Here is a 15,865-nt window from a genome sequence, read left to right on the forward strand (position 1 = left end):
CGTGACATCCTTTGACCCCCCGCCAGTATTCCGAGGTTTATCCTCCGGTTTATCCATCGGTTTATCCTCTGGTTTATCCTCCGGTTTATCCTCAGAGTCATTCCATGGTTCACCCCGCAAATCCTTGTGTAAAGTCAGAGTCATCCTTTTCTCCTCCCGTTGCCCCTGCTTCAACAGGCCGAGATATCTCTGCAGCAGGGTATCGTATATTTTTATTCTTTCATGAGGATTCATTCCGGGTTCGTTTAAGACGGCTCTCATTTTAACATCTAGATCATCCTCCGCCGAGTCTCTGATGGTCGGCTCCGGGCGAGTCAGACGATTTAATTGTTGGGGGGATAGGAGAAACAATTTTTGAGCCTTTTTCATCTTCAACCTTTTCCGCTCAATCCACCGATAAGATTCCCTATAAACGGTACGACGGTGGCCAGTAAGGGTAGAAGAAAACCGCCCGACTGTTTCATCAGAGTCTGGCGTTTGCGTTTCAGTCCAGTCCTTTTATCAGCCAGCAGTCGGATGATTTTCTTTTGTTTTTTAAGCTGAGCAAATTGAGACGGTGATAAGGGCACATTACCCTTCAGAATGTTTAAAGCAATTTCACACAGCGTCTGGATAAAGTCTGGTGAGCCGTGACTCAGAATATCTCGACGTTTTTGTGGTGTGGCATGGTACAGAGCTTTTAACATGGGACCGTTCCTCTTTACACGCTTTGACATTATGTTTTTGGCACGTAGACAACGGGCCACTGGTGCGGAAGCACGCCCGACCTCACTCTGTATTGTTCTGGACAGAAAGGTGTCAGGTCGACCAATAAATAGCCATGAGCATCCAAAGTAGCATCCGCAAAACTTTCCAAGAAAAAACTTTTTTGTGCGGGGAACATTTGCTGTGCCAACACGTTAATCTGCAATCTGTCCCGCGGATTCTTAAACAGTATCATATAATTACAGTTTAAGCTAATGGTGCGTGAAAATTTTCCCTGATGAAAAACATTCTGGGTCAGCATCATAACGCTCATATTTCTATGATGTCTATACTGCGTGAAAATTTTAACCACTTCGGGGTGATTTGAGGCTTGAAAAATAACATCGTCCAAAATCACCAAATGGGTCTGATCGTCCGGAAACAAGTTTTCATCTTCAAAGGAATCAGGCAGTCCTTCAACAAATTTTATTTTTTTATTCATCTTTTTTAATTCAGCATACATGGGTTGGAAAGATGTATAAATCCACACAATGTTGTCGGGTATAGAATTCATGACGTGTTCACAATTTTCCAATACACATTTTACAAAAAAAGTCTTTCCGCAACCACTAGGTCCTACAACCAGGCATGAAAAAGGTGTATGAAATCTGGGATCAAAGTCTACTCGTTCCATTTTTTCCATTTCCTCTCTAATACCCGAAAGGTAAAGTTTTCCCGTCGGGAAAGAGACGTCTTTTGTCATACACCACTCGAAACTTTTTTTCGAAAGACGAGTTATTTAAAAGGAACCCCCTTTTATCACGAACAATTTGGTGATGAGGGGTGTAGATCGCACCTGTTTTGTCTTCCTCCAGATAGCCCTCCACCAAATCTTTAACGCTGTCAAAGTTGACCCTCTCACAACACTCGCGGGTTTGAGTGATTCCTTTGGCACGCAGCACAGTTTTTTTACCCTGCAGGGTATGGTAGGCATAACTCTTTGGACCGGCGGAGACGAATTCGTGAATGCTGTCTCCTCCCAACTCATCCGTCAAATCGCCTAGATAGGACCCCGTCTCCAGAGAAACTTCCCCCTCGTTTACCGTGTAGATTAAACTATCGGTGTCTGTGTAAAGAACTCTCTCTTGCAACCCCTCTAGGTAACCGTACATTTTCAAACGTGCGTAAGCGGTGGTAAAAGCAGCGACAAATACATTATTTGTGTTACCGGGAAGCACCACGCTGTTTTTACTGTATTGCCATTGCACCATAGCAATTTGCTCGTTGAGAAAGGAAAAATATTCAACCTGATATTTTCCTGAAAATACAAAGTCGAAAAATACTTCACTTTTTCTCACCAAGGTGGTCTGAGTTCTATTGCACCTCTCCGCAAACTTTCCCCAAAGGCTGTTTAAACAGAGTTTTGACATTTGTCTCTTGGCAGGGTTGGGTTCGATTTTTTCAGCATCCAGCTGTATTCCCTGATTTTCACGATATTCACGAATGTACTTTTCCCTGCTTTCTGCATCGACGGCTTCTTTGGGATACCCTGAAGCTTCTTGCTTACCCTTTAGGAAAGTTTGAACATAACCCGTAAAAACGGTTTCGCTCCGTTCTTCAAAGTGCCACACCTCCGTAATCTTACCGACTCTGTATCCCAACTGTAAAGCTTTGTTGAATTCGAGCGTGACCCAGACTCCCGTCAATGCCCTTCCTTCCTCATCATGTTCGCAGGGTTCCTGCTGGTTATTGTTTTCTGCGCATGTGCGGCAAAGTGTAAACACTAGTTTACCCTTGACCGTTCTGTAGGGTAGCACAGGGAAATAGAGACCTCGAGGAGGGTGAACAACGGCTCTGACCAGACCGAAATAGTTTCCAACATCGTCAAAATCCGTGTGGATGATGACAGGATGACCCAGGGGGTAAGGAAATGCGCTGTTGACGTACGGGTAGAGAGAGGTGACATCCTCATACAATACACGCTGGTTCTCACCCGCCGTGTGCCTCAAGCAAAAGGCGCTTGTCCTACCTCCATAAAGAGCGTCTCGAGGCATGAGAGGTGCGGGGTAATTGCGTGTTTTGAGAAAGTCTATTACCCTAGGGTTTGATTTTTTCATTTCATTCCACTCGTGCTCTCTGATGACGATGATGTTGACCTTGTGGTCACGCTTTAACGCTTTCATTTTTTTCTCGGTAGCCTTGTGCAACTCCTCGAACGGTGTGTTTGTCAAAGGGCATACAGCACCGGGTTCGAAACACGTCGGGCATCCGTGATAAAAACACCCCTGAAATTCCCAGACGAATGGTTTGCCACCGATTATAGCAAACCCATCCACAAAGTATGCCCCCATCTGTTTTTCGCCTTTGTTTAAAGCATGCTGAATGAAAATACCACGACGATGCGACTCCCATTCTAACCATTGGATGCTGGTGTGTGAGTATTTTTTACACAACCCTCGGTAGTTATCCGGGGAAGGTATGGCTAGAGAACGCGGCTCGAGGAAATTAGTCACAAACACCTTCATGCAGGCCGAGGCTATGGTGATACGGGAGAAGGGGTCAACACCCGTCTCGCTCGTAAACTCGGCTCTAAATTTGATGCAACCCTCACGAAGAACATTGACGTCGTTTTTACAGTAGTGTACCGCTTGTTTTTGAAAATCAAAGACCTCGCTTTTCTCATTTTGATACCACGTCTCAAACTTGGTGCGTTCAACAGGTGTCATGCGTTCTACACCGTAATTGCTGATTGCGGGGTATTTTCCGACATAATTTAAATGTTCCTCCGAACTAAATTTGTGAGGAAAATACCCCTTGGACCAGCAATCACCGAGTCCTAACGCTTTTGGCATAGCGCTAAGCGGCATGGTAAGGAAGGAAAGCGAGTCAATGTATTTTTGCAAAAAATCAGGGTCTTTAAAACAGAGAACTTTACTCCCCTGCATGATAATTAAGGGTGCTATACCCAGCCGTACCATGCCTCTCAGAATCAAGTAACCGTCAAATCCTCTCGAATTGTGGGCTATAAATGTAGATTTAAGATAACGAGGTTTCCTGAAATGATTGAGGAAAACTGTAACACAATCCAGTCCAAAAGCACACCACTCTTCTCCTTGCAGCGTCTTGGTACAGACTAGAAAGGGAATGTGAGTGTGATTGTCATCGACAAACGTCTCAAAATCATAGAATATGATATTATCATTGTGGTTTACTTCACGTGGTTGGGGTTGTATATAGCAAAGATGTCGTGTTTCAGGTGTCTCTGAGTCACTGCGAGGTAGCTCTTCTTTACATATTTGACATTTTAACTTAGGGCACGTGTGTTTAGCGATACCTGTAGCCACAGGTACATCGTAAAATAGGTTGCATTTAAGGCATTTCTTTCGCCGATCGCAGTTGCTGACGAGTTTTTCCATAACCCGGTGTTTTACCCTGTGTCTGAGGAGACATGCAGGAGAACGACACCACATGTTGCAATCCCTGCAAAGCACAGTTTTCCCCTCTATTTTTACACACCCGTTTTGTGTACAGACCAAGCAATAGCCGTCGCATTTGTGTCTGTCGGGTTTGTCGTACCCTTGGTAACAGTAGTGACAAACGTGCGGTTTTGACAAAAAACCTTTAATGTTAATGATACCGCTGTAATGATTCTGAGATAAATACAGATACAACGGATTTTCTGATTTGGGGTAATCCGTCTCGAACCGTGAGAGGGGTCGTTGGCCCTCTTCTCTGTACAGTATGACAATTTTACGACGTACCACTTTTTCAAATTCACGAATATGACTGAAAGTGACGGAAGTCTGTTCGTCTAAGCCCGCTTTTCTCTGTATTTTTTCAGCCTCCGCCACAGCCTGGCTATCTGTAAATTCAGGATGTAACAGACTTGCTAGGCTAATGGCAAAACATAGTTGATTATTCGAGTTTAATGGATTGTAAAGATAACGAGCTTTTTTTCTGCGGATTTCATGTTCCAAAAGGGTTTCGATTTTTCTTCTTACACCACCTCGAGGGTTATGTATCACCTGGACCATCACCTGTATTTCTTCATCGTTCAATATTTCAACGTTTGATTGTACCAACAGATCTAACACATCTTGAAAAGCATTCATCACAGCCCCGGCATCGTTTCGAAATGTAAATGAAGTGTGTTGATTTGCACTTTCACCGGATAACTCCAATTGAATGATATCGCCGGGTCTAGCTTCCTTAGTTACCATCTGTGTCAGCTTTTTAAGGCTCCCCAAGACTCCGCGGTAAAATGTGGCGTAATCTGTTACATCGTTGTTTTGAGGAAAAGTTAAAACGCTGGATAGTTGTATATTGTTGAATGTTTCCCTCCTCAAGACATTTACCCCATCACCCCTCTGGGTCTCATTTGAAATTGATTGGTCAGCCGTTGACGGTTGGTTCTGCATGACCCCCACCACCTCCGAAAAATCCAAACATTCCCCCGAGGGTGTCGCCCCTCCCAACACATCGTGATGCTGTGTAGAGGCTTGTGTGTTTGTGTTTGAATTTAACACATTAATATCATCTTGCAAAGACGGATCATTGTTTGGTTCCCATTCTATCTGGTTGTTTGGATCTAAATGATGATTACAAACGTCTTCATCTTCTTCAATAACTACATCTAATTCAGATGGAACTACACCCATTATATTTCTCTAAAGAAAAAAAAGAAAAAATAATTCGAATGGAACAGATATAACAAACCAGTATGTATCAAATCATGTCTGCCATCTTCATGAGAGTGCGAGCCAGTATACGATAGTACTGTTTCAGCCTTCTTCTGTTTCTATCATGTTTGTCGAGCTGGCGGGCGCATCTACGCTTCCTCCTGCGTTTGTTGCCTGTGGAAAAAAAAAAATAAAAAAAATAAAAAAAAATTAATATATACCGGCTTTAACCACATGTGGCGCTGTCATCTCCACTCATGCAAGCATAGCCGGAAACAACCGCCCACCTCCGGAATCAGTCCCCGCCCATTCCCCTTAGGCGCGAAATTCATTTGAGCGAAAGACATTGGAATGAGAGGAGCTCTTTAAAGCTCCTGAGAATCTTAAAAAGCTTACAGAAAACGAGAAAAACTTACAGCGGGTGCCTGTTGGACATTCACCGTCGTTTTCGATGATTTCCCCACGGAGCAAGGATTCGATGTCTGGAGTCTTTGGCGCAATCAAGCCTTCTCCTCTGCCTGGAATGGCCGTTGACGGACCCTCCAGCGTTAAGGGAGACCAGTGAGCAAGAGATGTAAACGGAAAATCTGTAAGTAAATATATGTATATATGTATCGTATACCGCATGTTTTTTTTCTTGTAAAAATGAGAATTATTTGACTCACCAGACTGCGATTGGGTTAAAGGGATCGCGTTGGTCTCTTCCGGCGAATCCTCTATAAAACAAAATAATGAATACACACAATATTAAATAATTCGAAGGTTTAAACACACCTCGATAATCATCTTCCAACTTTGTAAGATCGATCAAACAAAGTTCTTCGTCTTTCACTTCGTCGTCATCGGCTGTTAAAAAAAAAAAAGGTATTACATCGTCGTACACGTGCAATGCTTTTAACGTTTAAATGCTTAAACGGAGTTAAACCATTGTCTAATAATGTGGTAAAAACGGAGGTAATGAAATGAATACAGTAAAAAAAAATAAAAATCGGTACTTACACAAAAGGATTGGAGACTCTGTTAGGAGATCCCTTGGTGGTGGGTGAATTTCAACTCGATGTTCGACTGTTTTTAGTTCGAATAAATACTTATTATAGTAACATTAAACAGACGTGTTACAAGGAATGAAAAAAAAAAAAAAAGAAATTACCTTTCATTTTGCAAATCGCGGTTACACTGTGTTCTGCTCTAGTTCTCCATCTGTTTAAATATGTTTTCGTGAGGTATGGAAGTTGTTTCAGACGGTCGTAAACATTTAAACGGTCAAATGGGTGGCCAGTTTCTATTCATACGAAATTCTCAAGCTCCCATAAAAACTGAACCCTCCTTTGTACCCCAAACTGACCTGTTGATTCAAACGGTCATAAACATTTAAACTGTCAGATGGGAAGTCAGTAAAAACTGAACCCTCCTTTTGTCCCCCAAACTGACCTGTTGTTTCAAACGACCGTAAAGACCAGTTGCTACGTGACACTGTGTTCTGCGATAGTTTTTTCCATCTGTTTAAATATGTTTTCGTGAGGTACGGAAGTTGTTTCAGTGCGTACGAATGTGTGTGTGTGTGTGTGTGTGTGTGTGTGTGTGTGTGTGTGTGTGTGTGTGTGTGTGTGTGCGTGTGTGCGTGTGTGCGTGTGTGCGTGTGTGCGTGTGTGCGTGCGTGCGTGCGTGCGTGCGTGCGTGCGTGCGTGCGTGCGTGCGTGTGTGTGTGTGTGTGTGTGTGTGTGCGTGTGTGTGCGTGTGTGTGCGTGTCCACCAAAAACTTCCCAATCCACGATAGATAACGATGAAAATATCGAGAAAGGGCTTCCGTCTCTTCTTTCTTTTAGCTGAAATAAGCAGATATCCCCCATTTCGTATCTGAATACAAATCCAAAAGATCCCTCCCCTTCCAAATCCCATTTCTCACGCAAAGATTCGGTCGGCGGCATCTGAATACGATTTAGAAACACTCGACTTTTTTGCGGAGCGTCAATGTAAGTTTTATTATTTTTATAAATCGAAACAGGCGTTTCACTAATCATGACCGAATCGAACAAAGTCTTTACGCTAACGTATAAAGCTCCAAATAATGACTAAGCCTTACACTGCCCTTTTGTACCCCTCGTGTGTGTGTGTGTGTGTGTGTGTGTGTGTGTGTGTGTGTGTGTGTGTGTGTGTGTGTGTGTGTGTGTGTGTGTGTGTGAAGTGCGTGCGTGTCCACATCTCCACACGTAACATTCCCAGCCATCAATACATCGAAATCTGGAAGTTGTTTCAAACGATCGTAAACATTTAAACTATCAAATATATGGTCACATGCTGCTCAGATGACATTGCTTTCTTAAAAAAACTGAACCCTCCTCTGTTCCCTGTCAGGTCTTAACTCCACCCTCTTCCTGGTTTAACCACTCCCACCGCAGGTCTTAACTCTGCCCTCTTTCTGTTTAAAACTCCACCCTCTTCCTGGTTTAACCACTCCCACCGCAGGTCTTAACTCCACCCTCTTCCGGGTAAGCCACACCCACTTGACCTTGATATTTGAACCTGACATTTGAACCTGACCTTTAACCTTGACCTTTAACCTTGACCCCCTCATAAATCATTAACCTTTGAACTTGACCCCTCATAAATCATTGACCTTTGACCTTGAGGGTCATAAATCATTGTTTTATGGGGGGTCATAAATCACTTTTGACTAAAGGTAGGGACTTAACTTCTCTGCCCACATATGAGGTCCTCTCCAAGGTTCTCATAGTCATCATTGTCACTGGCGTCCCACTGGGTGTGAGTTCTCCTTGCCCACTGCGTGTGAGTTTTCCTTGCCCTTATGTGGGTTCTTCCGAGGATGTCGTAGTCGTAGTGGTTTGTACAGTCCTTTGAGACATTTGTGATTTAGGGCTATATAAATAAACATTTATTGATTGATTGATTGATTGATATAGCATCTTTGTTGACTAAACAAAGAAACAAAGGACAAGTGCTGCTTGGGCATGCACCGAAATGTAGAAATGGCTACACAAGAACCAAATAAACAGAATGCTGGATGACAGAAAAGCCTAACGGCGTGTAGAAGTGAGCATCCATAAGGAGAACCATTCACAATGTCCCAACACCACCCAGCAGCAACAGCTGAACTGAAATAGTCTTAATTACAAACAAGGAACCGGTGAGTCGGCAACTAATTTTAAGGTGCTTCAGGGGACAAGAAAACCGGAAGTGAAAACTACCATAATGGCGCACAGGACAGGAACTAAGCATTGGATATGGAAAACCCCATAAACTTAAAATCACATATTACAGGTCATGCCAAAATCTCCTGAAAACATCTTGAAATACTGCATTTTCTTGCATCTGGATCATTCCAGAGCTCCATCGCAGTTTGTCCCAGTATTACCCAGGTTTCACCATGCTTAAAAGTGGTTGTGTTGTAGATTATGTTGGAAGAGTGCTTCTAAATTGTCCAGACGGTTGCCGCAGATAATAATTGTGTGCTGCATCTTATTCTCTGTATTCGACCCATCACCCTTGATCACCCCTGGGAGGTGAGGGGAGCAGTGGGCAGCAGCGGTGGCCAAGCCCGGGAATAATTTTGGGTGATTTCACCCCCAATTCCAGCCCTTGATGCAGAGTGTCAAGCAGGGAGGTAATGGGTCCCATTTTTATAGTCTTTGGTACGACTCGGCCGGGGTTTGAACTCACAACCTAACGATCTCAGGGCAGACACTCTAACCACTTGGCTCAACAGAAAGCTAAAAAAAAAATAGGTTGTTTACATAGCAATGGCATTAAAAGACTAAAAACACTAACTTTACTCAATACGTTCGTCCGTGTGATTGTTTTGCATGCCCGAAGGGAGGAGTGGCCTAAATGTAAAGAAAAAAATCTCCAAAATGAGACCACTTGGTTATCACCGTCCACTTCATAGTTGCGGATCTTTTCACATGTTAAAGGTACCATTGTTTTTCTTAATGGTCACAACAGTTGAGTGGCTTTGGACCATAATTGTTTGCAACTTTTATTCAATGCATAGCACATTATTTATCCAAAAACATGAGATTTCAATGACACGTAGTCAACATGGGTCTAGGTTTCTGCACTTTCTGAGCATGTTAAGATGTCTAATTTCACTTCTCTTTTCACTCGTACTTTCTTTCCTCACGCATTGGAGGTTAAAGTTTTTAAAAAGTAAGAAAAAAAGGACGTCCTTCCTCAGTGTAGTCATGTAGTCCATCCATCCATCCATCCATCCATCCATTTTCTACCGCTTGTCCCGTTCGGGGTCGCGGGAAAGCTGGAGCCTACAGTATCTCAGCTGCATTCGCCACCTCATCACAGGGCCAACATATACAGATAGACAACATTCACACTCACATTCACACACTAGGGCCACTTTAGTCTTGCCAATTAACCTGTCCAGTTCAGTGTTTTCCAGCCTTTTTTGAGCCAATGCACATTTTTTGCGCAGAAAAAATCCAGAGGCACACCACCAGTATTAAAAAAAACGACAGTAAAAAATTGCAATTGTTGGATATGACCTTAAACCATAACCAACCACGCATCACTATCATCACGCCGTGGCTTATTTTGAGTTTTTTCCTGTGTAGTGTTTTATTTCTTGTCCTATGCTCCTATTTTGGTGACTTTTTTCTCTTTTTTTGGTATTTTCCTATAACAGTTTCATTTCTTACTTTGAGCGATATTTCCAGCATTCACTTTGTTTAGCAAGAATATTTCAATTGTTTTTATCCTTCTTTGTGGGGACATTGTTGGTTGTCATGTCATGTTTGGATGTACATGGTGGACTCCGTGTTTGCTCCACAGTAAGTCTTTGCTGTCGTCCAGCATTCTGTTTTTGTTTACTATGTAGCCAGTTTAGTTTTAGTTTTGTTCTACATAGCCTTCCCTAAGCTTCAATGTCTTTTTTTAGGGGCACTCACCTTTTGTTTATTTTTGGTTTAAGCATTAGATACCTTTTAACCTGCACGCTGCCGCCGCGCTGTTTCCAACTTCTACAAAGCAATTAGCTACCGGCTGCCATCTACTGATATGGAAGAGTATTACACGGTTACTCTGCCGAGCTCTAAACAGCACCGACACTCACCGACAACACATAATTTGCAGACTATAAGTACTGGTTTGCAAAAAATATTTTTAACCCAAATTAGATCATCTCTGGGCAGCACGGTAGGACAGGGGTTACTGCATTTGCCTCACGATACGAAGGTCCTGAGTAGTCCTGGGTTCAGTCCTGGGCTCGGGATCTTTCTGTTTGGAGTTTGCATGTTCTCCTCGTGACTGCCTGGGTTCCCTCCGGGTACTCCGGCTTCCTCCCACCGCCAAAAACATGCACCAGGGGATAGGTTGATTGGCAACACTAAATCGGCCCTAGTATGAAAATGTGAGTGTGAATGTTGTCTGTCTATCTATGTTGGCCCTGTGATGAGGTGGCGACTTGTCCTGGGTGTACACCGCCTTCTGCCCGAATGCAGCTGAGATATGCTCCAGCACCCCCCGCGACCCCGAACGGGACAAGCAGTAGAAAATGGATGGATGGATTGATAATCTCCCACGGCACACCAGACTGTGTCTCATGGTAGTGTGTGCCGCGGCACTGTGGTTGAAAAACACTGGTATAGTTATTCCACAATTGTATTAACTAGTTACCTGCATGTAACTATCGTGTTTTTCGGACTATAAGTCTCATTTTTTTTCACAGTTTGGCCGGGGGTGCGACGTATACTCCGGAGCGAATTATGTGTGAAATTATTAACACATTACCGCAAAATATCAACTAATATTATTTATCTCATTTGCGGAAGAGATGAAGAAAATGTCAGCAATCGTCACACACACGTCAGCCAATAAGAATTTGGAAGGGGAGGGTCATAGCAGAAGTGCATTGTGGGTCATGGAATGCTAACTGCTATATGCTACTGCCGAAGCTATTAAAATGGATTATTTCATGGTTGGCGGTAATTTATAAAAACTGAGAAGGGTTGAACAAAAATTGGACCGAAAAGGAAATCATATACTGCAGATTACAAGCTGGACGTAGTGAAATATGCAGCAGAAAACGACAAGAGGAAGTGGCGCATACCTTTGGAGTTGGCAGAGTTGTTTTGAAGCGACATCGAGGAAGAAGATTTCATGGGATTTATCGATTAGGAGTGACAGATTGTTTGGTAAACGTATAGCATGTTCTATATGTTATAGTTATTTGAATGACTTTTACCATAATATGTTACGTTAACATACCAGGCACCTTCTCAGTTGGTTATTTATGCGTCATATAAAGTACACTTATTCAGCCTGTTGTTCACTATTCTTTATTTATTTTAAATTGCCTTTCAAATGTCTATTCTTGGTGTTGGGTTTTATCACATAAATTTCCCCCAAAAATGCGAATTATACTCCGGTGCGACGTATATATGTTTTTTTCCTTCTTTATTATACATTTTCGGCCGGTGCGACGTATACTCCGGAGCGACTTATAATCCGAAAAATATGGTAGCTATTTTTATTTTAGTACAGTAATGATGATTTATGGGAGTGTGTCATAGCTCCAAAACATCATAAACCTAGACCGACCTGTTTTAGAAATGCAAAATGGCAAAGACAGATTTAAAAAGGTGTCATTATTGTTTGAAATTCAGGTGGCGAATATAAAGTACAACAAGCGTCCATTTTTTGTTAATTACACATTTATTTCAGGTGGTTTCATTGCATTTACTGTGCTTTAGTGATGGATCGGCAGTTCTTTTGACTGTACTGAAACACTATAATCAGTTCCTTAAATTGATTCGTTCAAAAGATTCGTTCATTGAATCACTTCTGCAGCAGCAGTTCTGTGTGCAGGTCGGTGAATGATGAGTCAGTCAATAGAAGCTTCCCCAGCGGCAGATCTCGCTGTGTGTGAATCTGACAAGATAATAACAATTTATTTTTAAATTTGTTACAAATATTATTTTCTTTTTTTTCCTTCTTCTTTTTTTTGTGTCCTCTCCATGAAGTGTCCATGACATTTTAAAATGGATCTGAAAACAAAATAAATAAAAAAAAGTTTTTTAAAGTGGTAAAAATTACATACAAATTTACAAATGGTATTGTTATTTTTACATTTTAACATTTGACTCGACGACAAAATAGAAATTTATTCTTAAATGTGTTTGAAATGCAATTATTTTCTACATTATTACATTACATTTATTTGAACAATTCATAGTGGATTTGACAAGATAGAAAAATTATTCTAAAATGTGTTAGAAGTTTTCTTTTTTCACATTACATTTTATTATTTTAACAGGTAATGTTTCTAACAAAACATACATGTATTAAAAATGTAATAAAAATCACTCTTCCTCTTATATCACATTCAATGTGTTTTTTTATTTTTTAAACAATTATGATCACTCTAAAAGCGGTATATAATAAACACGATATGAAAAATTGAATAAAAAAATGTGTGCAGGTCGGCGAATCATGAGTCAGTCAGTAACAGCTTCCCCAGCGGCAGATCTCGCTGTGTGTCAGTTGGCGAACGACACAAGCCCTCAGCACCCAATGAATGACGCGCAAAGTGACTCAATGAGATCCTCAATGTGACGTCATCCTCCGCGACACAGTCAGTTCCCTGCGTCAGTACGTTCGCGAACGTGATTCTTTTTTTTTTTTTATGTTTATTTATAAATTTCAACAATTACAAACAGTAAGTCAAACAACAAGATAAAACATTATAAAACATTATGAAAACAATAGAAAACAGCGCCAGGGAGTTGTAAATTCAGAATAACAAAAAAATATATATAATAAACAACGTGCAAAGCCGTAGGCTCATTCAGATTCATTAAACAACTTAAATATGGAACACATCATCATCGTTTTCACAGTAGTAGTAGTAGTAGTAATCACTTTCTGAACTGATTCGTTCCTTTCTCAGTTCAGTTAAGCTCCGCCGCGACCATGCCGGTATGAGTGGAACTGGCGCGAATCACGTGATTCACGTCGCGACATAGTCAGTTCTCTGCGTCAGTACGTTGGCGAACGTGAATCACGTGATTCGCACCAGTTCCACTCATACCGGCATGGTCGCCGCGGAGTTTAACTGAACTGAGAAAGGAACGAATCAGTTCAGGAAGTGATTCGGTTCAGTACGTTCACTCAAAAGATTAGTTATTTCGAACGAATCGTTCGCGAACGACACAACACTACTGTGCATCCACTGGCCAGTACTGACCAGTACAAAATCTCAGCATCGTCTTATGTACCTTTCCTCTTTCTTGTTTTCTTAGTTAATGAGTTTGTGTCCGTTTTTCCCTGCAGTGTGTGTGTCGTTCCATTTTTGTGTTCTTAGTAAATGAGTTTGTGTCAGTATGTCTTTGACACTGTTTGCTTTTCACATGCATTACGAGTCATTACATAGTCTCCGGGTGAGGATCCCTGTGTGCATGTCATTGTTGATTTTGTCTTGGAAATGTGTGTCCTTTTCAGGAAAGATCCTAGGTGCTGTGTCTGAAGTAACTACCAACTCAGGAAGCGATTATCCTCAAAATGGATGTTTTTGTAAAGCTCACACTGCACATGCTACGTTTGCACATTTCCATCCTAGATTTGTTCTAAGAGTTTAGTTTACAAGTTTAGTTTACAAGTTTATTCACAATACCATATAACATTTATAATAGTGGTGAATATCATCATTTAAAGATGTTGGTACATGAAAGGGTCCCCCAAATAAGCTAGAAGAAGCTTTTGACAGGGGGTCCAAAGGACAATATATACATGGAAAGATTAAACATGGTAGCAAGCACAACAACAAAAAACAAAACAACAACAACGCTATATGATAAACACAAGATAATAGTACTAAAGCAACCATACACATACATACATACATACATTCATTCAACCATGCAAAACCCAACAGTAGACTACCCCACATGAGGCATTAAAGATATGTGGTTAATAGGTAAGTTTTCAGTTTATTTTTGAAGTTGGAGAATGGATACAGCATCTTGAGTCTCTCATTAAGCTGGTTCCAAATCTTTGGTTCCCTGCATACGACACTAGGAGCGGTACAAACCAGTAGACAATGTTTACCTGTTATTAGATCTAAGTTACGAGTGTTGTGGGCATGCTGGGGATGGTAGATAGGAACCAAGCTACAGAGCCTAAGATTCAGCCTGTAAATGACTTGATAGGTTAAACAAGCATTTTGATAAATATTGAACTCTGTCAGTCTTAAGAGAGGATATTTATGAAATAGATGACGAGTTGGGGCATTAAACTTGGACCATGACAGGGCCCGTATAATTTTCTTTTGCATGAATTCTAATTTATGAAGGTAGGTAGGAAAGGTGTTACACCAGATGATATTACAGTAGTTTAGATGTGGTTCAAAGAGAGTTTTGTATAAGGTAAGTAGAGCATAAAGAGGAAAATAATGGCGAAGGTGAAAGAACAGGCCAACATATTTGGATAAGACGGAATCAGTCAACCCTTGAGTGATGTGTTTGGATTTAAAGAAACCCAGACTTAACCGTGTCGTACTCCTACTCTGTCTCCACTCATGAGGATTATCTGTGTTCCAATGGTTTTACAGTCGGTTATTTTTAGCTGATTAAATGATGCAGACGAGCACTGTCATCTTTCCTCTCCACGCGCATGTCTTTGGAAAGACTGAGAACGATGGTTGTTGGAACACTTCAGTCGTACATAAGTCATTCTCACATGTATTCTTCAGTCAAGCTGGTTTCAGATGACTGTATCACATTTGGAACTGAGAGTACGTGTAACCACACGCACTTTTACGCTCAAGCTCCAATCCTCTTAGGTCACACACCAGACGATAGACACAGACTGTACACAAACACTTGTGACATTTCACTGGTCAGGTGAACCTGGAAGTGTGTCTTTACAGTATCCAGTCATGGTCAAAGGTTTACATACACTTGTAAAGAACATAATGTCATTGCTGCCTTGAGTTTCCAATTATTTCTACAACTCTTATTTTTTTGTGATAGAGTGATTGGAGCACATACTTGTTGATCACAAAAAAAATTCATGAAGTTTGGTTCTTTTTTGAATTAATTATGGGTCTACTGAAAATGTGACCGAATCTGCTGGGTCAAAAGTATACATACAGCAATGTTAATATTTGGTTACATGTCCCTTGGCAAGTTTCACTGCAATAAGACGCTTTCGGTAGCCATCCACAAGCTTCTGGCAAGCTTCGGGTTGAACTTTTGACCACCCCTCTTGACAAAATTGGTGCAGTACAGCTAATTTTGTTAGTTTTCTGACAAGGACTTGTTTCTTCAGCATTTGTCCACACATTTAAGTCAGGACTTTGGTAAGGCCATTCTAAAACCTTAATTCTAGCCATTCTTTTACCATTTTTGAGGTGTGTTGGGGTCATTGTCCTGTTGGAACACCCAACTGCGCCCAACACCCAACCTCCGGGCTGATGATTTGAGGTTGTCCTGAAGAATTTGGAGGTAATCCTCCTTTTTCATTTTCCCATTTACTCT

The 15,865-nt window shown here is 41.4% G+C and overlaps 1 protein-coding gene across 5 annotated transcripts; it reads right to left on the bottom strand.

Annotated features, from left to right (window-relative positions):
* Positions 1–1,159: 1,159 nt before the first annotated feature.
* On the bottom strand, positions 1,160–6,963 carry LOC133541385 (uncharacterized). 5 transcript variants are annotated; one of them, XM_061884775.1, is made up of 6 exons: positions 6,514–6,963; positions 6,363–6,428; positions 6,138–6,209; positions 6,029–6,079; positions 5,780–5,950; positions 1,160–5,537 (listed from the first exon to the last, which is right to left on the bottom strand). In XM_061884775.1, exons 1-6 carry the CDS (start codon positions 6,518–6,520, stop codon positions 5,410–5,412), a joined length of 495 nt encoding a protein of 164 aa, XP_061740759.1. In that variant the 5' UTR covers positions 6,521–6,963; the 3' UTR covers positions 1,160–5,409. The 5 variants fall into 5 exon arrangements, with proteins under 5 accessions (XP_061740759.1, XP_061740757.1, XP_061740756.1 ...); XM_061884773.1 differs by having other exon boundaries at positions 6,514–6,960; XM_061884772.1 differs by having other exon boundaries at positions 6,363–6,960.
* Between the last annotated feature and the right edge of the window lie 8,902 nt (positions 6,964–15,865).

This window comes from Nerophis ophidion, linkage group LG23 (genome assembly GCF_033978795.1).
Source record: "Nerophis ophidion isolate RoL-2023_Sa linkage group LG23, RoL_Noph_v1.0, whole genome shotgun sequence".
In the NCBI taxonomy this organism is placed as follows: Eukaryota; Metazoa; Chordata; class Actinopteri; order Syngnathiformes; family Syngnathidae; genus Nerophis; species Nerophis ophidion.